This window comes from Astatotilapia calliptera, chromosome 3 (assembly GCF_900246225.1).
Source record: "Astatotilapia calliptera chromosome 3, fAstCal1.2, whole genome shotgun sequence".
NCBI classification, from domain to species: Eukaryota; Metazoa; Chordata; class Actinopteri; order Cichliformes; family Cichlidae; genus Astatotilapia; species Astatotilapia calliptera.
In genome coordinates, this window is record NC_039304.1 from 39,571,413 (window position 1) to 39,594,451 (window position 23,039).

A 23,039-nucleotide genomic window follows, 5' to 3' on the forward strand; every position below is an offset into this window, starting at 1 on the left:
GTATAAAATAGTTATAACTGCACCTGGAATACAAAGTTAACATCATCATAAACATCTTAAGGCCATCTTAAAGCTATCTGTTACATTGTTAGAGCAATGATCATATTGCAGATTATATTATGCTGGTAATAATGATTTTTAACAATAGCAGTAAAATAATTTCCCTGCTCCACAATCCCTTTTACATGCAGTGTAACTTACAACTAAATCCTCCTGCTCTGCAGCTTCAATAATATATCTGAGCAGATTCACTAACACTGATTAACCTGCTTATTATTCACTTTGTAAACTCTCTTTATCTCTGAACACATACAACAATACACAACGTCTGACAGTGACAAACATATTCCACCGTCTCCCAAAGAAATATATACCAGGCTGTATGTACAGTATAGAAACAAAATGAGTGAGGACTAGATCATGTAGAAATCCTGTTTCAACATGATGTATGTTATCATACATTTATAGGTGTCACACACTGCTTCCCAAAAAATTTAATCATCAAATTAATAAATGAAAACATAATGATATAAATAATTCTGGAAATAAAAAATAAGTTTTGGTGAAAGTGGATTGTAGCAGTCATTTGGGACTGGCTGCTCTATGAAGACTTGACTACATCCAGCTTTGATTTAAATGATTGCTTTTTAACAGCTAAACAATCTTGGAAAAGGAAACACTTTATTTCATTCATTTACTTTTTTATCTTTTTAATAATGTTTCTAAAGAAACACTAAAGACATTATTAAATAAATTCAGGTGTTAGACATCTACAACCCACTGAGCAAAGTGACCTCGGAGTGACTTTTATCTGCCATTTCTGTAACACCAGATGAGGTCTTTCAAGTTGTGGACCTAGTTTGGATATATAGATGTTCAGAATTGGTCATGGACTGATGGACCCAGTATAGACATGATCTGCACGTCTATCCCATGTCCAATGTTTAGTGGGTAGGTGACTTAAGGTTCACCTGTCGAGTCATCTGAGGTCTGGATCAAATCTTCTTCTCCTGTGTTTTGGGTATTGTGAAGGTCATAAAAAAAGCAAGAGCTAGCGTAACAAGTATAACACTAACTGTTAAACAAAAGTCCAGTCCAGAGGATACATCCTCGTTCCCTTTGCCTTTCCTGTGTCCTCCTGGCTGACCTGCAGGTGAGAAACAGGTGTGAGGTGTCAGCTGTCAGGTAGGTGATGAGTGAAGAACAGAACAGAATCCATTTCCTCTTCTAAATGACTCACCTGGAGGAACAACTCTCAGGTAGACGGTGCTGATATACTCAAAAATGCTTTTCCTGCCATTTGTTCCTCTCTGGACCACGTAACACTGAAATGTTCCAGTGTCATCACTCGTCACATCCTTCAGAGTCAAAGACACGTCTCCGTCCTTCATCTGTCTGTCCTGCAGATCCACCCGGTTCACAAACGATGGAAGCTGGTTGAATGAAATAAACTGCTCACCCCGGTACATGAGAACATGTCCTTCCTGCAGGTCAAGTCTGAACCACTCCACAGCTCTGATGGGCATGCTGATGTTTGGAGTTTGACATGGCAGAGACACGTTCTGTCCAGACTCAGCTTTGATGATTTTCCCATCTGAAACAGGGGAGAACCTTATTAGTTCACAGACAGAGAGCCCGCAGAGCTCAGCTGAACTAAAAAGTCTTTTTAATCTGAGATATGGTGAGAGATAGAAGCATCTGACACACCGTGAGTTCCTGCAGTATGTAAATACATTCAATTAAATCAGAGGGAACATTTATAATAAGTAGTTAATACTGAGTATTCTAACAATTACTTTAAGTTTTCATCTCAGACAAGTGTGTGTTAGCTTTGGCAAGCATGGATGCATCATTGATTAGTTTACATGTAGATTTGCCAAAGTTTTGAAATATATACCTTATTTTAAATAAAACAGTTTTAAAGCCTTATTTCAGACTCACTGTTGCAGTAAGATCAGAAGGACCTGTTTTATTATTATTATGAACAAACAGGATATGCTGACAAACCAGACTTACAACAACAACACACATAGGAAACAGTCATTACACATTCAACAGCTGTACACAGACTTCCCATTGTACGGATTCCCTTCATTTATTTGAGAGACTGTCAGTCCAGAACATGGCTGTCACCAAAACACAGCCCCCAGAGCCTAAAGAGAAAGCCTATTTAGTAACTGGCTATCAGCGTGGTAGATAACACAGTTGGGGTCACTATACTGAATACCTGGTATGAAATGAATTTTCTTACTCTATAGTGTTTGAAAGCAGAGTTTTTTAGTTAATATTTCTTAATATTCTGTTTTAATTTTTTTATTTTTCAGTGTTGCAATTTGTAGACAGTCCCTTAAAACTTAGGCTCATGTATGTCTGAGATCAACTCCTTTGAATGAAAATGAGGTTGTAGATTTTTTAATAACATGAAACGATGGTGTTATTGGAGCTCTGATGAAATTTCTGATAGAAGTTCAAAAATGGTGAATTTCAAGTTAACCGTAAAAAGGGAAGCGATGCAACTCTAATTGAGAAAAACAAGAACTTGATTTCAACATGTGTTTTGATAGCATTTTCCAGACCTCTCATTCATAAACCTTTGACATAAACGCCATAACCATATTAATGCGGCAAATCTCCGTTAGCGAGTTAACGTGAATCGCCCTGTGCATGGTGCTGCACAGTGCTAACGAGTTAAGGAGCTAACGCGTACAACATTTACTAAAATATTTGTTACTTTGTATATTTAAAACACAATTTTAAATGTAATCTAAATATTACAGGAAACTAAATATTTAGCTAACATGCAAATTTATATTACCGGTCAATGGAAATACCAAAATAAAAGCTTTACGAAAACCTCCAGTGCTAAAGTGTGCAGTAGTGGTCCGGTTCTTGTTACCGCCATAAGCTGCTTCACTTCTTGCCTACCAGCACAAACACGATTTAGCTGAAAACATCAAAAGAGCCATCCAAAGGTTCAGCAGTAGTGCACCCTCAGCAGCTGCAGTCTCCACCTCACAATCACCGCAGCACATGTCCAGCTAAATCTCTGGAGTTTAAATGAACCCATTTTCTCAACCATATCTAAGGCTTAACAAAATCAGAACTTTCACTGACTCTACTTTCTGGAGCAGGGGCTCAGATCTTTAAAAACTCCTCAGTAGCATCTGATCGTGTCATGTACTCATAGACAGCAAGAATCCAAACATGGCTCTTCGTTGTGTGTTTCTATTTGTGAATCCTCTTGAATTTAAAGCAAGTTCAGTCTCACCTGTAGAGGAAAACAGGAGGCAGACAGACAGTAAAATCTGGCAGAGAGACGAGCTTTTCCCAGCCGGCATTTCATCCACTTCTGCTCATTCAAAGCTAAATAAAACTATTCTAAATGATTAAGCTTTTTCCCCCCAGGAAGAACAGAATAACTATGTTTTAAACCTGACTAGGTTAAACACTGGTCAGTGTCATATCAGCTCTGCATGCTTATTTTCAGCCTCTCTCTCTGACTGTCTCATGAGGAAAGAGGAGTTGATGTTGATTATGAAATCTGGGACTATTTAAAAAACAATGCCAAAGATAATGACGTTCGTGCATAAAAATAACAGGGAGTGCCTGTGGGAGAGCAGACTGACTTGTTTTCTTTTATTAGTTATTTGAGGTGTGTTTTAACAGATGCCCTGATGAATGCATTGTCTCCACCCACTAATTACATGGGTGTCATCCTTTCTGTCAGTAAACACTATTACTCAAGTACTTTTGATTTAATTCTAAAAAAATTTTAGGGCTGAGTGGGTTCATATTAACAGTCAAAACATTTGCTTTACATTGACCAAGTCTTCCAGGTCAACTTGATGATTTATTGTCCTAAAACTGAAAAGAAAAAACATAAAACTGCTATTAGACTTGCAAGTGCGTTAAGGAGATTCTTTGTCCCCACTGGGGAGTGATCATTACCAAGAGTGGCTACAGATACTGTCAGCAACCATGTCTATATAGATGACGTCAAGCTATATGCAGGAGTGAATGAGCTCCCCCCCCCCCCCCCGTATGGTATGTACCACCAACAGAGAGAAGTAGTGAGACAATCCAGCGCAAAGCAGCAGGGTACATGGTGCTAGCAGTCAAGGCATACAGGGAACACCATAACAAAGGTGCTGTGCATAATATACAGAAACATCTGTGACAAGTATGGCCTGGAAGTCCCGAGATAGTTGAGAATGACCAAGCCAAGATCCCATGGGACTTCCAGATACAGATGTGGGAGTGATGACAACCAATAAAATTCAAAAAGATAATAATTTATTAGTACAATGATCATAAAAATGAAGGGCTAAAATAGTCCAGTTTCACACTTGCAATAGCGATCAAACACATAGTCCAAGGCCAGAGTCAGCTACACTACACATGCCAACAGCTGTAACAGTGAACAGCAGTTGTCCTCCACCCACCACCCTGAAAATAGTAATCCAGCAACCACCCCGGCCTCAGCAGACAAACTCTGCCTTTAGGCTGCAGCATATACTAGGCCCTGGCCTACACAGAGAGACAAAATATCACATCAGTGTTTGTAGTGTGGACTATAAGGCTACGTTCACACTGCAGGTCTTAATGCTCAATTCCGATTTTTTTATCAAATCCGATTTTTTTGTCTGCGTGTTCACACTACAAATAAAATGCGACAGCAAATGCGCTCTAATGTGAACGCTCAAAGCGGCCCGCATGCGCAAAAGAACATGTCACACACAACTCGCTCTGTTTAGACCCAGAGCAAACAGTATTGTTTGACTGACGGCCCTTAATATAAAGACTTCGGACTTCATGTTTCCCAATTTTTGCTTTAAGTTATTTTGTTATTTACAAAATAATGTAGATAACCTAATAATGATCCTTATTGCTGTTTTAGAGGAGCGGTGCTTCAAAGGATAGTTGCAGATTTCTGTCAGAATCTGCAGATTATACAGTACAAATAAAATGTTCACGTTTCTCCAACGTTGTCTTCCCAGCAGTTTCACCGGATGGCCAGGTAGCGCTCGCGATGTCTTCTCGGGCGCTTCTCTGGCGCTGATAATTGGCGTCTCTTTTGTGTCGGTGACGTAAAAGACAGATTTAATGCGACTTGACCATTCACACAGCAGTCGCTTTCTGAAACATCGGATATGTATCGGATTCAGTACCACATACGAAAGTGACCCAGATCGGATTTGAAAATATCGGATTTGTGCCGTTCACACTGTCATAGCATGATCGGATATGGGTCGCATAGGGTCAAAAAAATCGGATTTGATGCGCTTTCGCCTGCAGTGTGAACGTAGCCTAAGTAGACCAGAGGATCAGTAGAATCAAATACACCTGCCTTCAATTAATCCAACACACAGACATTTGCTCACAGCAATTGTGAAACACACAAACAACTCCCATACTAGTGCCCATTTCCCACAGCAAACACAGAGATGAGTTAATATAGGCAATACTGGTCCACCATGTTACTGACTTTCCCTAATCATGAACATTGTAATAAAGTATTTTTTTATTTTATTTTATTTTATTTTGAATAACATAATATGTTTATTTATATTGTAAGTAAGTAATCACTAAGTAAGCAAGTAATTACAGTACTTACTTATTTATATAGCACCAACTTACAACAACAGTTACCTCAAGATACTTTTTATTGTAAAGTAACTACGTTACAATAACAAAAGGTGAACGATAAATGATAAAAGCTGAAGTTATTTAAAACTCGTGCACATACGCACACATCACAGGTTCTGTTCATGCTCCTGCAAAGTATAACAAAAACATCTCATTGATGACGCATGAAACACGTAAATACCGTGCTAAAAATCTTATACGTATATTCTTTGGACTGATTCCAGATCAGATTAAAGCTACACCAACTGGTTTAACAGGACAGAAAGTTCTTGCCCTCATTCTCTCCACGACGAAGCAAAATCTCTCTCAGATACATACACACACAGCAGCTGCAGCACCTAGTGCCAAGTACCGTATCATTTTTACATTTGTTTAAAAATATTAATGTCCTTGCAGTGGATTTCTTAGTAAGCAAGGACAAGCAAGTAGCTGTGGGACCTTCCTGGTAGTGGGTCCTGTTGTCCTTTCCCCTCTGTTGTACAGCACACAGGGTTTAAAGTTGGTTTGTTTGTACGTGTGGTCTTTCTCTTTCTGTTACAGGCTTCAAGCACAGGTAAGTAAGTATTTAAAAAGTTACAAATCAGTGTTATGACAAAGTGTTGATGATGTCACTTCACTGAACCCCTAAACTCAACTTCACCTGGTAAATCAATTATTAAATTACAAATAGAGTATATTTGTAATTATATATGTTTAAAGTATATGTTTAACTATTTAAATATATACTTTATGTATCTGCACAAAACAGATGACAACGATTACAGAATTCTTATGTTTGATTCTATTTTATTTTTCATTTGGGGTGCTGAAATTGTGTTCAAAATTTTTTCAAAACATTTAACCCTTGTATGGTATTCGGGTCTGTGAGACCCGTTTTCAGTTTTTTTCAAAAGAAAAATTAAACAATTAATTATTTTTTCAACCTGAAATTCATTGGCTTTGGCTTATTTTCTGTGAAGAACATAAATCCAAACTAATTTTCAATGACCTCATACTGTACCTCCCCCCACACATTTACATTACATACAAGGTGTTCGGGTCCACTGGACCCAGGTCTAATAAAAGTGTTGAAAGTGCAGGTCCTGTGTTCCCACACTCTGTCTTCCTCCTTTCTGGTGCTGCTGATAGTGTTTTCTTCCCCTCCTGCTCGCGCACAAAGTTGCAGCATTGTTGAAAATTCAACTATCAACACCGTCTGCTCTGACATCTCACACATTTTACCCTCTTTCTTGAGGGATCCAAATTTTATTTTCTCATACCCTGTCCCACCTGCAAATTAGGGGCACAATACTATAAATAAGACTTTGCCAGTGTGGTTCCTTATCACAACTGATCAAGATGGCAAAAGATTATCTGCTGGGAGGGCCATCCAATTGATTTTGGAAGAGAGAGGGGCTTCTGATGATGATGTTGACAAAGAGGTTTCAGAATATTTCACATTTCTGAAAATTCAGTCTGACAGTGACTTTGAAGAAGAGGATGAGGTTGAGCACCATTTAGTAACAAAACGAAGACGAGTACCCCATCTGCTGCCAGCTCCAGGACCAGAACAAGCCCACCAGACAGCAAGTGAAGAAATATGGATGTTAGTAACTGGTGACATTGAATGGTCTTCTTGCCCAAGAAATGAGCCACCCTGCAGAGCTGTTACTGGGATAAGCCAGGGCCAACACGGCTGACAGTTACTCATGTGCAGGACATCAAGTCTTCATTTGAGCTTTTCATCCCAGATTCCATCCAGAAAATTATTCTGGATTGCAGTAATCTAGAAGGAAGGTGTGTTTTTGGAGAGAGGTGGAAGGAGATGGACCAAATTCATCTAAGAACCCCAAAGGCCTACTTTGAGGTTCTTATCCTTGCAGGAGTTTTCAGGTCCAAAGGGGAATCCACAGAATCCCTGTGGGATGCAGAAACCGACACGAACCTTTCCGTGCATCAATGTCTCTGGAAAACTTCCACAAAATTTCCAGGATTATCCGCTTTGGTAACCGAGACGACAGACCAGCTTGACGGCAGAGAGACAAGCTAGCTGCCATCAGGACAGTGTGGGATAAGTGTGTGCACCACCTCCCCCTGTCTTACAACCCTGGGCCTAATGTCACCATTGATGAGCAGCTGATCCCATTTAGTTGTGAAACATATTGCTTCACGTGTAAATGTGTTGTGTCTTTCCACTCACTCCACTTGATTATAACTGATTTATTTTTTTATAACATTTTATAAAAAAACAAACAAAAAAAACCCGAGAAGCACATTAATTCATAAATGTGATCTAACAAAGGTAAAGGGAAAAAATTAACCATGTTTGCTGTTCATATGGCTTGTAATTGGGATGAAGTAAACATCTGTTGAGTAATTTAACATAAAACTTTTTGATAGTGTTAATTTGGAAAGCCAAAACTCTAGCGGGTCCACCAGACCCATGAACACTGGCTGAGTAACAAAAATACGAACACCACAAGGGTTAATTACTCTAATTAATTTACTGGTGATAAAAATGTGTCACTAGTCAGATCGACGGTCTGTAACCCGCCTGCTCTGTAGTATAAAGTGACATTTGACTGAGCCTCCTGCTGCTCTACTCAGGCAGTGTCGTCTCCTAAATGGAGTAATTCCAGCAGTGATGAAGCATGATTATTTCCTGATGTGTGCCAAATGTGGGAATTAAGTTGAAGTCATTCTGTCATGGTGGATTTGAACAGGTGATTAAATGTAGCAGTGAGCTTTTTCCATGCGCTGATCTAACTTTTGAGTATGAAAGTGTGAGAACAACTTAGAAATTAAAATCCCATGTGTTATTTGTCTTAGGATGCTACATCACATTGCAGCTAATAAAAAAAATCTTTGAAATCTTTTATGCTGAGGGCATCAATTGACCATAAACAACAGTGTAGCCCTCTCATAAATACAAATAAACTCAAATCCAGTTTAAAGCATTCCTAAACTGTCAGTGGAACCTAAACACATGCATGGTTGTGTGTGTGTGTGTGTGTACATAGTGTATATATATTAATATAGATAGATAGATAGATAGATAGATAGATAGATAGATAGATAGATAGATAGATAGATAGATAGATAGATAGATAGATAGATAGTAATGCTGACGTTAACGCCTCAAATCTCCGTTAGCGAGTTATCGCGGATCGCCCCGTGTGTGGGGCTGTGCAGCCCCGCGATAACTCACTAATGGATATTTGAGGCGTTAATGCAGTTATGGCGTTAATGTCATTTTAACTAGATTAACGCTGACAGCACTTAGCTAGTTATCACGGATCGTCCTCAAAGCATTAACGCAGTTAGCTCGTTAACACATTAGCGCCATCCAGCACCACGCACAGGGTGACCCGGATTAACTCGCTTTGTACTGCAACTTTGTACTCTACTGCTTTGTACTGCTAAGAAGCCACTGTAGTGTGGTGTGAGCCACTCTGACAGCTTCCTTTCCAGGAAGGGGAGTTCCCTCCCCTTGAAAAAGGATCTTAAAATCATCATGAAAACTTCTTTGGACTGAGCCTGATCAGAACACAATGCAGATGGAGAAGGACTATCATAATAAGGCAGAAAACATGACAAACACAGAAACAGAGACCCAGGGTGCGTTCTAAAAGTACCTATTCCTAACCTAATACACTTTAGTGCAACCAGTTCACTTCAGTAAAAGTAGCAGTGGGAATTACTGGCGCAAAAATGCTAACCAAGTGTTTCTCTTTATAAACAGCCAGCCATTGTACAAATAAAATGTTCATGTTGTCTTCCAAACAGTTTCACTAACACTGGATGGCCAGGAAGCGTTTGCGATGTCTTCTCCGGCGCTGATAATTGGCGTCTGTCTTGTGTCGGTGACGTAAAAGACAGATTTAATGCGACATGACCGTTCAAACAGCAGTCGCTTTCTAAAACATTGGATATGTATCGGATTCAGTACCACATACCAAAGTGACCCAGATCGGATTTGAAAATATCGGATATCGGATACAATGATGGGTCGCATTGGGCCAGAAGAGTCGGATTTGATGCGCTTTCACCTGCAGTGTAAATGTAACCTCAGAGTACTAATCTGGTGGAACCAGATACGGCACACATGATCATTTTTCACGACACACCTATGTGCTGCAGCACAGTGGTTGGGAAACATTGGTATAGATGACGTTGAATTGATACATTTACATAATGCAGATTATCTAACATCTCAATACTAAAAGATATATCTGATAAATGATATAATCAAAATACTTAAAATGAATAAACATTGCAGTTCCACTAACATACAGCACACAGCGATGCACAAAAAACATATGCATAATAAATCCAAAATAATAAAACTGTACTTTACATTTTACTGCTGCACTTGAAATGTTTGTATGTGACATGCAGCATGCATACATTTACATAATGATCAGCTTTTTTTAATGACTCGTAAAATGGAGACAATGGTGCATTACAATGAAGCTCATGCATGAGTTCAGTAAGATAGATCTGTATTAACTCATCTGCCTGCATCACTTCCAAATTCATAAACTAATTTCATCAGTCTGATTCTATGATTTTCTTGCTTTCTGAGACTCGTTAGGCCTCATCTCAGTGCTCTTCTGTCTTTCTGCCTTTCAAAGTCTCATTCATGTGACCCACCTTCTCTCTATTTCCACCCACCCCATAAGGCTCCAGGGATTTATTAGGAGAGTGCATAATAATAACTAATGCAATCAGAAAATAACACCAGAAAACATTCAAATAGAAAACCAGGTCAACAGAACATTTTCTTAAAAATAACTAAGTAACTGTAACAGGACACAATGCATATTTTTATATTATCAATACTTAATTGAACCTTGAATAGATTTAGTCTCTTTATGCCACAAAGAGAAAACCTACAATTACAAATGAACTAATAAGTCACAAAGTAATAAAACTGTTGTTTTCTTGGACTCTTTAGAGCAGACAAGACTGAGGACTGTTCACTGCGTGGAGATCACTTTTAACTAAAAGGTTGCACATAGAAATTTAGATGGTAACAGATGGCTGACCTTTGGGGTTATTAAAAACCCAAAAGATAGAAAAAAAAGCTTTTAAGAGGTAAAAAAAGAGCCTGAAAAAATGTTTGCCTCTAAAACTCAGATGGACCTGAGGCTGTTTCTATCACACTGAATTCAACACCTTAAATATGATCTGTTGGCCCGCTGTGTGAGCAAATTTATGATTTTCAGCTGTGTGGGTTTTCAGATTCGGAGATTGATTCAAAGTCGAAAGCCCTAAATTTCCACACTGCAATTTATCACCTCTGAATAATCTAAGAGTCATTTTGATCTGAAAATCTTCTTCAGATCTGGGGTGTAGTTTGTGGCTCCACAGCAGGGTGAGAGTTGGAGCAGTGCCTTCCATATTTCAGTGCAATGCTGGGACCTGACGTGGGAGCAGTGTGCTGTAAGATGTAGGATTCTCAATTTTTGCTTTTGTTACTTACGGTTTATAGTTGAAAAAGATGCTTTGAACAATTTTGAAGAATTGTCCTTACAGGTGACGCTCAAAAAAATAGAATATCAAAAGGTGAAACTAATATATGATATAGACTCATTATTTGCAAAGCCAGATATTTAAAGCCTTTATTTGTTATAATTTTGATGACTATGGCTTACAACTTATGAAAAGCTGTAAGCCAGTAAGAGCAGATTTTGCATGTCATTTGGAAACCAAAGTGCAGAGTCTGCAGGAAGAATGGAGAGGCACACAAGATGCTTGAAGTCCAGTGTGAAGTTTCCACAGTCTGTGTTGAGTCATCTGCTGGTGTTGGTCTACTGTGCTTTATTAAGTCCAGAGTCAACGCACTTGGAGCACTTCATGCATCCTTCCACAGACAAGCTTTAAAGAAATACTGACTTTATTTTCCAGCCGGACTTGGCACCTGTCTACACTGACAAAAGTACCAAAAACCTGGTTCAACGACCATGGGATTATTGTGCTTGATTGGCCAGCAAAAGCTGAAGGCCACTATTGAAGTATCCTGATTTTCCATAACACCTTAGCAGTGCCACAGGCTGATAGCATCCATGCCACAGCGCATTGAGGCAGTAATTCATGCAAAAGGGGGCCAAACCAAGTACTGAGTACATAAGTATGATTATCCTTTTTACAAGTCCAACGTTTCTCTATTTAAAATCCCTTTTTTAATGATTTCATGCAATATTTTGAGATTTTGACACAGAAAATATTGAGTTTTGTAAAATCGACAGTTAAGTTAAGTTAATGGCAGATGGCAGACTGAAGACGTCAGTTGGATGAGTGACGAAACGTTTCTCCCACTGACAACGCTACGTCCAGATGAGGAGAATGAACCTTTTGGAACTGCATAATAAGAAGTGTTGGTCAAGTTACTTGAAAAAAGTAATCAGTAACTAATTACTGATTACTTCCCCAAAAAAGTAATCCCGTTACTTTACTGATTACTTATTTTCAAAAGTAATTAATTACTTAGTTACTTAGTTACTTAGTTACTTTTTAAAAACACGATTTACAACCTGAATAGGTGATTAAGCGATCTTTAGATAGATCTTTCAGCCCAATTCTACTTTTTCTACATAATCCATCATACAAAATGTAATCAAATGGAAAAGTCTCTTTTTTTTAAACTTGTTTTATCAGTTTTAATCGTTTAACTTTATGCATCAAGCAAAAATTTAATTATATGCAACATTCTGTTAGGGTCCCTGGGTCGTTGACCCAGTGTTTTGTGTTTTTGGTTCTTTGATTTTGTTATTTCATTATATTCTAGCTTTGCGTTATGGGTTTTAGGATTATTCTTAGTTAAGGTTCTCTGGGTGGTGTTTGGTTAGAGTTTTAGTGTTCTGGTTTTCTGTCTGTGTAATCCTTAGTCGCTGTCTCCCCTGTCTGCCCTGGTCCCACGTCTCTGTTCCCTCTGTTGAAGTGACTGCATGTGAGTCTGTGTCTTTTGTTCAGTCTCTGTTATGTTTCCTGTTTTACTTTGAAAATCCATGTCTCATGTTAATGTGTCTGGTTTTGCTTCCTTTAAGTTTATTTTGATTTTTTTTTCAGTTATGTTATGTTTGAGTTCAGCATTAAAGCTGTTTTGGTTTAAGTTTGTCTCTGGAGTCTGCACCTTGGGTCCTATTCCTGTCCGCACACAGCCGTCACACAACACATTCTCTGACTTGAATAAATTAGTTTAACATTTAAACCTATTTTCTGCACATTCCAGCACATAAAATAAAATATTTTTTTGTGTTTACACTCAGTCTTTCAAATAGATGCAAGTAAAACACAGCAGAAAATAAATAAAGTCAAAGACTCAGCGGTCCTGTTGCTCTATTTTCACCTGTAAAGCAGGACTGCGGTAGGCGGAAGTTTACCCTGGTGCAGGTGTGCCGCGGTCAGTTGAAGAATCCGCGAGTTTCTCTGTGAGTTTCCCATTACGTCATAGCGCACTTGGTGCTTGCTTGGAAGTTTAGGGGGGTTTTTTCGCTGTAAAAAGAAGTTTTCTTCCCACGCACGATGGACACTAATGTTTTTGTCACTTTTTATGGAATCAAACTCAAAGTAAGGTCAGTACTTCCACGCTTTAAACGCTGCACGCTCATACTCTCTCCCACAATCGATATGTGATCCATTGTTGATCTGCACACAGCTGTTGTCACTAACGGCGCACTCGCTTACGTCACTGTCATGAGACATTCTCGCAAAAAATCACGGTTTTAGTAACGCAGCGTTACTACGGGAAAGTAACGGTAATCTAATTACAGTTTTTGCAATAGTAATCCCTTACTTTACTCGTTACTTGAAAAAAGTAATCAGATTACAGTAACGCGTTACTGCCCATCTCTGATAATAAGGTTACCAAAATGTCAAAGTTCTTTGTGTATGGTTATTTAGTACATTTATGAGAAAACAACTAACTGATTCAAAAGTTTCTAATTTTTATTTTAACAAACACCTAGTTGATTTTCACAGAAGTGTTTAATGGAATAAATAAATGCAAATGGACCATTTCATGCATAATGGACCTTCCATGACCTTCCAAGCTATATAGTTTATGTCTTCCATATTTCCAACTATATCCATAATCACATACTGTGTATGCTACCATTGTATATAGTGCATTATCTTACTTTTTTCATTGATTGTACTTAGTTGTATTTTTGTATTTCCTTCATATATCTGTACCTGAGCTGAGGTGACGCAAAAATTTCAATAAAGTCTTATCTTATCTTATCTTATCTTATCTCTTAAATGAACTGCCCTCTGGTGCAGCGGGAAGCATCAGACAGTCTTGCTGTAAATCAGACTCACGGTTTGACTTTACACTCCTTCTTAAACATATCTCAGTATTAACAAAATCAGAGTTTTTACTACTTAAACTCTTTATGTGTAGGAGCTTCTGATCGTGCCATGTACTCAGGGGCGGATCTAGAAGGGTGGCATGGGGTCATAAAATAAAATGATCCTTTGCCACCCCAAGTGCCACCCCAGTTTTCTATATGACATTATTGTTTGTTAAAATAAGATAGCATTAACACTTTGAGCATAGTTACAGACAGCAGTGAATATAAATGCTAAAACTGAATATATTGCATTTTAAATTTTAATTACCAGCCAGTAAATCCACAGTTGTTATAATTTATATAAGCCATGCCATGCCATGCCAAAAACTGTTGTCACGTTTTGTTTTGTTTTTGTGTGTGTGTTTTTTAAGCGTATTCTAAGGACAGCGCGAAAACACTAAAAGAAAGAAAAAAAGTCACCTCTTTCCCGTTCTGTCAAAAAATGTCTCATGTCCACCAATTAAAAAGAAAAGTCACCACCAGGGTTGTTTAGGAAGAGGGGAAGGCAGGGCAGGAGACAGAGTGAGCAAGTTAGGGAGAGAGAGAGAGAGAGAGTTTTTAGATGTGGGCAGTGTTGGGCAAGTTACTTTGAAAAAGTAATTAATTATAGTTACTAGTTACTTCTTCAAAAAGTAACTGAGTTAGTAACTGAGTTACAATATTCTAAAATTAATTAATTACTTGAAAAGTAACTATTGAGTTACTTTGAAAAAAATGTTTAACCCTCTGGGGTCCAGGGTATAATTGGCCATTTTTAACTACTTTTGATTGTCCCTCCACATTTTACCTTTAAAAACTATTTACTTTGCCTTGTTTTCATTTGTACATTTATTGTATTAACACAATAGATCTAAAATCAGAAAAAAACATAAAATCAGAGTAGAAAAAAGTTATATTTTTTACTGTAACAACCACAAACATGTTTAATGAATCATATTTCATAACTTTAAATACAAGTATAAATTGTCAATTTTAAAATCCTATGCACAAGTTTTGCAAACAACAAAGTTATTTGTCACACACACACATATAATGCCTTGTCTTAGGACCAAGGGGGGGGGGGGGGGGGGGGTTTACGATGGGAGGTGCTTGTGTTGTGTTGTCATGTGTACTGTAAATGTCATGTCAATAAAAAGGCTACGAGGACAGCTGCTCTTTGAAGGATTTGGGCTAGAGAGTGATGAGCATTATGCTCCACCGCCTGGTTCAGACCAAAGCTCTCCTTCGTTAGCGAGTTAATAACCGGTTGAAGATGTTCTGCTATGTCTTGTGTTTGTCATGAGGAATAAGTCTCTAAACTAGCGGGGCATGTGGAAACACAGACCCAACATTTAACAAATTTATTACTGCTGGAAATAAACTAAACTGGAGCACACGTTTCCAAACAGCAGAATCAAAGCTGTTAATCACGAATTAACCTCAGCAAGCAAATAATCAAAGATCAAAAGTGATAAAAGAAAAAAAAAAACTTAGGAGAAAACTTATTTTGGTGAAAGTGGATTGCAGCAGTGTTTAAGGGACTGGCTGCACTATACGGACTTCATTGGCATTATTACCTTTTAACAGCAACGTAATAATGAAGAAGACAATGAAAATTAACTTTGTTTTTAAATCTCCTTAACAATACTTCTAAGTAAAGAAGAGAAAAACGCTAAAAAATTCAATTGTATTTGTGTTAAACGTCTACATTTCATTGTTGGATGTCCATCGCTGCTCCCTACAACTCTCAGGTAGACGGTGCTGATATGATCAACAGTGCTTTTCCTGCCATTTGTTCCTCTCTGGACCACGTAACACTGAAATGTTCCAGTGTCGTCACTTGTCACGTCCTTCAGAATCAAAGACACGTCTCCGTCCTTCATCTGTCTGTCCTGCAGATCCACCCGGTTCACAAACGATGGAAGCTGGTTCATTGAAATAAACTGCTCATCCCGGTACATAAGGACATGTCCTTCCTGCAGGTCAAGTCTGAACCACTCCACCACAGCTCTGATGGGAACGCTGATATGTGGAGTTCGACATGGCAGAGTGACGTTCTGTCCAGGCTCAGCTTTGATGATTTTCCCATCTGAAAAAGGAGAAAAGTGTTTGTACACAGTGAGGAGCAAACAGAGAGATAGATGTGCTGAACTAAAGAAACCTAATTTCATCTTTTTGAATTGAAATGTAAATTATTTGGCATGCATTTCGGGATGGAAATCCCATTTATTAAAGCTATTAAAGCTAATGGAAGTAGCTCTAACAAAAGTTACAGTTTTCTTGCAATTGACCACAAAAATAATTACTTTAAGTTTGGACTGACTCAAACTCTATAGGATAACTGTGTGTTAGTAATAGCAAATATGGACACTTCACTGATCAATGGATGCGTATATTTGTCAAAAACTTGAAATACGTTTCATATTTTCATATTCTAAATAAGACAGATCTAGTGTGTGTTATTCCTTACTCAATCTTTGTTGGGATGCCTGGGTCGTCGACCCAGCGTTTTTGAGTTTATGATATTATTTATACTTTCTAGTTTTTGGTTTCTTTGAGTTCTGTCTTATGGCTTAGGTCTCTGTCTTCTTTAGTTGCTCTGTCTCCCCTATCACCTGCATCCCCTTGTCTAGTTCGCGTCTATGTGTATCCTAAGTTCCTATATCCCCGTGTTCAGTCAATGTTTGTGTCTGCCCTGTTCCCACGTCTCTGTTCCCTTTGTTATAGTGCCTGCCCGTGAGTCTGTGTTATGTTTCCTGTTTTACTTTGAAAGTCCATGTCTGATGTTAATGTGTCTGGTTTTGCTTCCCCTTGTCTCGTTAGGCCTGATTTGCCCCAGCTGTGTTTCCCTCCTGTTACCCATTCCCTGATTGCTCCCTCTGTGTATTTAAGCCCTGTGTTTCTTGGTGTCTGTGTCGCGATCTACCGTTTACGTTGCTGTGTGTTTTGTCAATCTGCTGGTGTTAGTTTGTTTTTTTTGAGTTTTTCCAGTTATGTTATGTTTGCGTTCAGCATTAAAGCTGTTTTGGTTTAAGTTCTGTCTCCGGAGTCTGCACCTTGGGTCCTATTCCTGCCTGCACACAGCCACACCTAACAATCTTGGATCAATAGCTAGTGATGGGCAGATGAAGCTTCATGAAGCACTGAAGCTTTTCATCCAATTGGTTCACCCCAGCGCAAAGCTTCTTGAAGCTTCATTTGCTCTAGGAGGACACCTACTGGACGTAAAAATATTAGTTGGCATGAATTTGAAGAGTGTGGCATTTTGCACACAGCCTGTAAATATCAACAACAAAAGGAGTGTGTAAAACATCTATATTGTATTGATGGCAGTATAGTGTGTATATTTATACTGGCAGTATGGAAAATGATTATTTGGAAATGCTTAAAATGGAAATGATCATTTACTGTGAGGTGAGGTGTGGACAGTGGTTGTGCTTTTGTAACGTTGAGGTATGGACAGCTACACACTGAGGCTTTGAGCCTCAGTCCTGCCTGTTCACATTTTATTCTGTAAAAACTAAATTTTCACTGCTTTTATGACCTTTTTAGTGGGGAGAACATAGCTAGGATTTAATGATTTAACAAATCTTTTGAATCCTTTGTCCTCCACAATGCTAAATGGCTGGGAGTCCTCAATCACCATGCTGACCAGGTCTTCATCTATTTGAGATTGTTCTCCTGAGGAAAGACAATAAAGACAAAGCACAAATATAAATATCACACACGTAACTTATTGCATTGTATAATATTGTTATATCATTTAGTAACATTACTGCATGCTATATTATCATGGCATTTGATGGCTCACCTGGTCTTGCTCCACAATCGGTGTTCCCCTTATTCTCATGCAAAGCTCTGTAGTGCGTAAGCATGGATGAGGTGTTGTTGTTATATCCCAGCTCCCTGGCACATAGCAAACACTTCACCTTGTACAAAAGTAAAGACAGCTTAACATAAATTGTATTGCACCATCAGTATTATGAAAATACATCTTCTGTAGAAATTTACATACCTTGTTGGGAGGAATAAGATCAAAATGTTCCCACACAGGAGAGGACATCCTCCTCTTCTTAGCTGGCTCCATTCTCTCCTGACTTTCTCTCCTCACTCTCATAAACCTCCAAACGGTCTCCAAACTCTCACTAACCGCAACTCTCCATCAAACACCCACATTTTGAATGAAATCTGAGGGGTTTATATCGCTGTCATAGCTCGCGGCAAAGTTCGAACCACTTCATGAACCAGTCACGTGGTACAGCCGGGCAGCGAGGCTTCGGACGTCATCATTTTCAGCTCCTCCCATAAATGAAGCAAGCCTCGATACGCGCATCGCGGAAACGCCCCCTCCATTACTCGACACACGCTCCGAAGCCTCGATACAGAACGTCACATCACTATCAATAGCTTTACCTGGATGTATGAGTTAATATTATTAACGTCTGAACCAAATGCATTGAGTACAAATGGTCTGGTAAATAGTCTGTATTTGTATAGTGCTTTACTACTACTACTATTACTTTACTGGCAAGCTACATTGTAGCCACAGCCACCCTGGGGCGCACTGACAGAGGCGAAGTTGCCAGACACTGGTGCCACCGGGCCCTCTGACCACCACCAGTAGGCAACGGGTGAAGTGCCCAAGGACACAACGACCAAGACTGTCCAAGCCGAGGCTCGAACCGGCAACCCTCTGATTACAAGGTGAACTCCCAACTCTTGAGCCACGATCACCCCACAAGGACCAAGAAGACTTACAATAGCAGCACAGAGTGGAAAACATCCAGGGAGAGTAGAAATATAAGTGTGTGTATGATGTGAACACGACGTTTATGGGCCTTAGTCAGGGAGGTCGTCACATTCCCTAGTTTTCTGACTTGCAGTCCATTTGTAAGTCTGAGTTATTCGTTTGTTCCTCTTGAGATCCGATGGAAATCTAAACACTTGTGGTTGCAGATTTTGAAGCCATCCTGATAAACTTATCCCACCAATAATGTGGAGCTCTAAGCTGTCAAACTGTCACATGGGCGCAAGAGTGCAAATTTGCTGATTTTAGTATCGCGGATACGTTTGTGGCTACAGGGCAAAAGCCTTTTGTAAGAGAGAGACAGTATGAAAATGGAACGAAGTGTGGTAAAATTAATGCTGGAATTGGAGATGTGAGTAAAGAAGCTTTGGTAAGCACTCAGAGAAATGGCAAGTCTTTGAGTTCCTGTTTTGCCGCCACTTTCGCTTCTGGGCAAAGCGCAACCATTCCCCGTTTTTTACTGCAGGATGGCCTGCTCACGAGGTGGTGGTCCTCAGATTAGTGGAACATTGAACGTCATGCAGGTGGTGGTACAATCCCATCATTGTAATCAGGTGCTAAGCTTAGCACATGATATGGGCATGGCATCTCGGAATAAATAAAAAGTATTACTGAGTGCTGAGCAACTTCTTTTGGCCTGGTTTTAAAAAAAAAACATGTTGTTGCTTACAGTCGGTTGTGTGCCACATGCACCATGCAACCATCACCTACCTTGGAAAGCAGGTGGGTCAAGGGTGAGTGTGCCCCATGTAGTGATGTGTCAGTTGTGAACGAAAATGCTCTTAGAGCCGTATCTTTGAAGTGAGCAGTGTTGGGTAAGTTACTTTAAATTAGTAACTTAGTTACATTACTAGTTACTTCTATCAAAAGTAACTCAGTTACTTCAAGTTAGTCATTACTTTCAGAGTAACTAGTTACTCAGGAAGGTAACTTTGGTTTTACTCAGAATTCTCTTGTTAATGTGTTGCTTCCGTAACTGGATATCCAGCAAGAGTGCCAGTCTTCTAGCTTGCTTACTTGCCTCAAGTGCACTGTGCCACCTACCAATAGAAAGGAAAAAAATAAAGTCCATATTTCCACAAAACAAATAGTACTGACTTTTTCATAGTTATGCTACAAAAAAGTCAGCATAACTAAAATAAACTATACCTGAACTGACCCAGATAGACTGCAGGTCATAACTTCTTACCTGGAATTCAGTTCACCTGACACTTGGACAGCGGCCGCCTCAGGCCGCCTCACCATTTCCCTCATCCACCTGCTGGCCTCCACCACTTGCTAATGTTACTGAATCTGTGGAAGCTCCGCAATAGCCACCACACGAAGTAACGAATAACGAGCTGTGTTTCTTTTCCCCTTTCTCTCACCCGCTCTGTCTCACTATTTTCACTTCACACCGCACTTGAGCCTTGTGTTTGCGCTGAGCAGAGGGGGGAGGGGTGGTGGTTACACTCGCAGTAGCATAGGAACAGAGTGTGAAAGAGAGAAAGAGAGCCAGGGGCAACAAGACACAACATCAACACATTAGAAAGGCATGGTAATAAAAATGAGTGACACCAAGAAAAGAAGCAAAATCTGGAGCAATTTCAATTTTACTGAAAACAAAGACAGAGTGTAAAGTCTGTAAGAAAAAGATATCATACAGAGCCGGCTCCACAAACAACCTGCACAGGCACCTGAGAACTGTCCACCCATCAGTGCAATAGGAATATAAAACAGTCAGTTGAGTGTGATATTAATGAAGGTGCCAGTGTGTCTACTGCAACTGTTGCTGCCACTGCATCTACAGCATCAGTTGCAGTATACCTCCAAATCCACCTAAACCAACCCAGAGCTCGATGAGACTTTTTGCAGAAGTCTGCGACCCCAGCAAGACAGAACTCAAGTGATAAAGACCTGGCAATGATTGAGAACATCTCACAGAGGAGGAAAGGTGCAAACGCATAGAAATATCTGCGTTTTCAAAAATACCCGGGTACGTGTGGACGTAGCCTCAATCTCTACAGAGTCACGGAGTTAGAAAATGATTTAAATAAAACAGTATGAATGAAACAGGAGTAGCAGGAAGCATCAGACAGAAAACTGATGCTCCTAGGGTTGTGTTGTGAATCCTGTTGAACTTAAAGCAAGATCAGTCTCACCTGTAGAGGCAAACAGGAGGCAGACAGAGAGTAAAATCCAACAGAGAGACGCCCATGGCCCAGGAGGCATTTCATCCACTTCTCGTCATCTAAAGCTAACTTGATGCACCTTAAAACTGTGCTAAATTTCAAAACGACAATGGGTTTTTTTTCCCCTAGGAAGGACAGAATTAAACCTGACTAGATCAAACACTAGTCAGCGTGACATCGGGTGTGTTTTTTTTCATGAGCTGCTCTCTCAGTCTGTATTCCGTGTCAGTCTTCAAATGACACCCCAAAGGGCAAATGATGCTCTGGTACATAAACATGTGGGAGTGTCATTTTAGAGAGCAGACTAACTTGTTTTTAGGTATTTGCAGTGTGTATTTCCACATGTGCGCTGACTACAGTGCTTTCAACAAAAGTGTTCATTATGTGGAAAGATAAATTGCCATATTTAAACTTGAAATAAAAGAAAAGTAAATAAATTCAGTTTGTTACACTCCAAATTCCAAATGTTACAGTAAAACACAAAGAGGACAATTCGCTCAGCAGTGGGAACTTCAAATATATTCGAACTTCTGCTGTCAAAACCTGATCGGAAATCATATTAGAGCTCCACCTTGTCCCAAACACAATATTAAGGCACACAAATTTACAAAATTATTTTCATTCACATGTGTTGACATCAGGCCTTTGGACAATTAGGGGATGCTCAGAGAAGAGCCACTACTCCTCCTGATCTAAAGGAGCCAGTCGAGGTTTTCAAGGCCTGTCATACTAGAAGGAGGGCAGAGGGCAGACCCATTATGCGATTAAATAAATTCTGTTATGTCTTAATGAAGGGAAGTTTAAATTTGTTCTTCATCACATACAGCTTCTCTTTGTTTCTGGTGTTTATGCAAGAAAGGTTTCCGTATGTGTGTGTTGTTAGTAATGGAGGTGTTTTTAAAGTTATTGTCATCTAAAGGATGTGTTGTTCTGTCTGTGTCCCTCTTGCCCACATGACAGCAGGTGTTATCAGATGAAGGTTTAAGGCCACCCCCACCATATACACTCCATCTTACAGCTGGATTCTGCAGCTCTCCACCTTCAAAAATATATCTGTGCATTATCACTGGGATCTCTTTAACTTTTAACACATGCAATAACACATCACATCTGACAGTAACCATCAAACATGTTCCACCATCTCCGAAAGAAATATATACCAGGCTGTATTTACAGTGTAGAAACAAAACAAGTGAGAACTAGATTGTGCAGAAATCCTGTTAGTCGATCGGAAAACCTTCACTAAACATTGGAATATAAGAGGTGTGACCTGGAGCTACATGTGCATGAAAAATAAAGCATATACAGTAAGGTGGGCCATCTTGTTACACTACATACATGTGGAACAGCCAGGTAGGGCATTAACAGGGAAAGTGGGACACAAAAAAATACTTTTCTTTCTTATTCTCATTTAAAATATCTGGCTTTTATTAAATAATTATCTGACTCTTACGACCAACGTTTTTATCTGACGTAAAATGTAGAGAAATCATTCATATACCAACAGGACAGTGTACATCACTGTCGCAACAGCTTTTGTTTTCATTCAAAGGCTTTATGGCTTTAATACCTGGTGGGCCGGTCTCTAGTCAACATGCCGGGGCCGGTTTCCTGCTCTGGGTTATAAACTGCTGACTAAAAGAGCCCGCGATAGTTGAAATCAGCGAAGTAGCAGAGCCTTGACCTGAATTTTAAAAATATTTGGAAAAAAGCACTATGGTGCTAAAAAATGAAAAATAAATATTAACAAAATATCTGAATAAATGTTTATTTTACGTGTTTGATGTTTGTGGCAGGGCGTGGTCTGCAATGCCACTGCAGGGGAGGCATACGCACCTGAGCGGCATCTCTCTGGCTTAAAGTCTGTGCTCTCTCGGCTGTTGTGTTGGTGTGTGTCGGGCTGTGAGTTGAAAAGCTACAGCTGGCTGTGTGGGTACAGCAACCATGTGTGAAAAGTGGTCAATAAAGAAATGCTAAAAAGCGTGTTAATGCAAAAATCGTCGAGTAGGCCGTGGTACATTTGGACTTCTGCTCCTGAACCTCTGCGCATGTCTGCAAATCGGGGCTGTACGAAGTCACTTCATCCTTACGCAAGACTGTAAG

At 39.4% G+C, this 23,039-nt stretch overlaps 1 protein-coding gene across 2 annotated transcripts; it reads right to left on the bottom strand.

Moving 5' to 3' along the window:
* Positions 1 to 126: 126 nt before the first annotated feature.
* Positions 127 to 22,321, bottom strand: LOC113019514 (selection and upkeep of intraepithelial T-cells protein 7-like). Of its 2 annotated transcripts, none has more exons than XM_026163271.1 (3): positions 20,907 to 22,321; positions 1,241 to 1,594; positions 127 to 1,147 (listed from the first exon to the last, which is right to left on the bottom strand). In XM_026163271.1, exons 1-3 carry the CDS (start codon positions 20,974 to 20,976, stop codon positions 996 to 998), a joined length of 576 nt encoding a protein of 191 aa, XP_026019056.1. In that variant the 5' UTR covers positions 20,977 to 22,321; the 3' UTR covers positions 127 to 995. The 2 variants fall into 2 exon arrangements, with proteins under 2 accessions (XP_026019056.1, XP_026019055.1); XM_026163270.1 differs by lacking the exon at positions 20,907 to 22,321 and adding an exon at positions 3,269 to 3,938.
* Between the last annotated feature and the right edge of the window lie 718 nt (positions 22,322 to 23,039).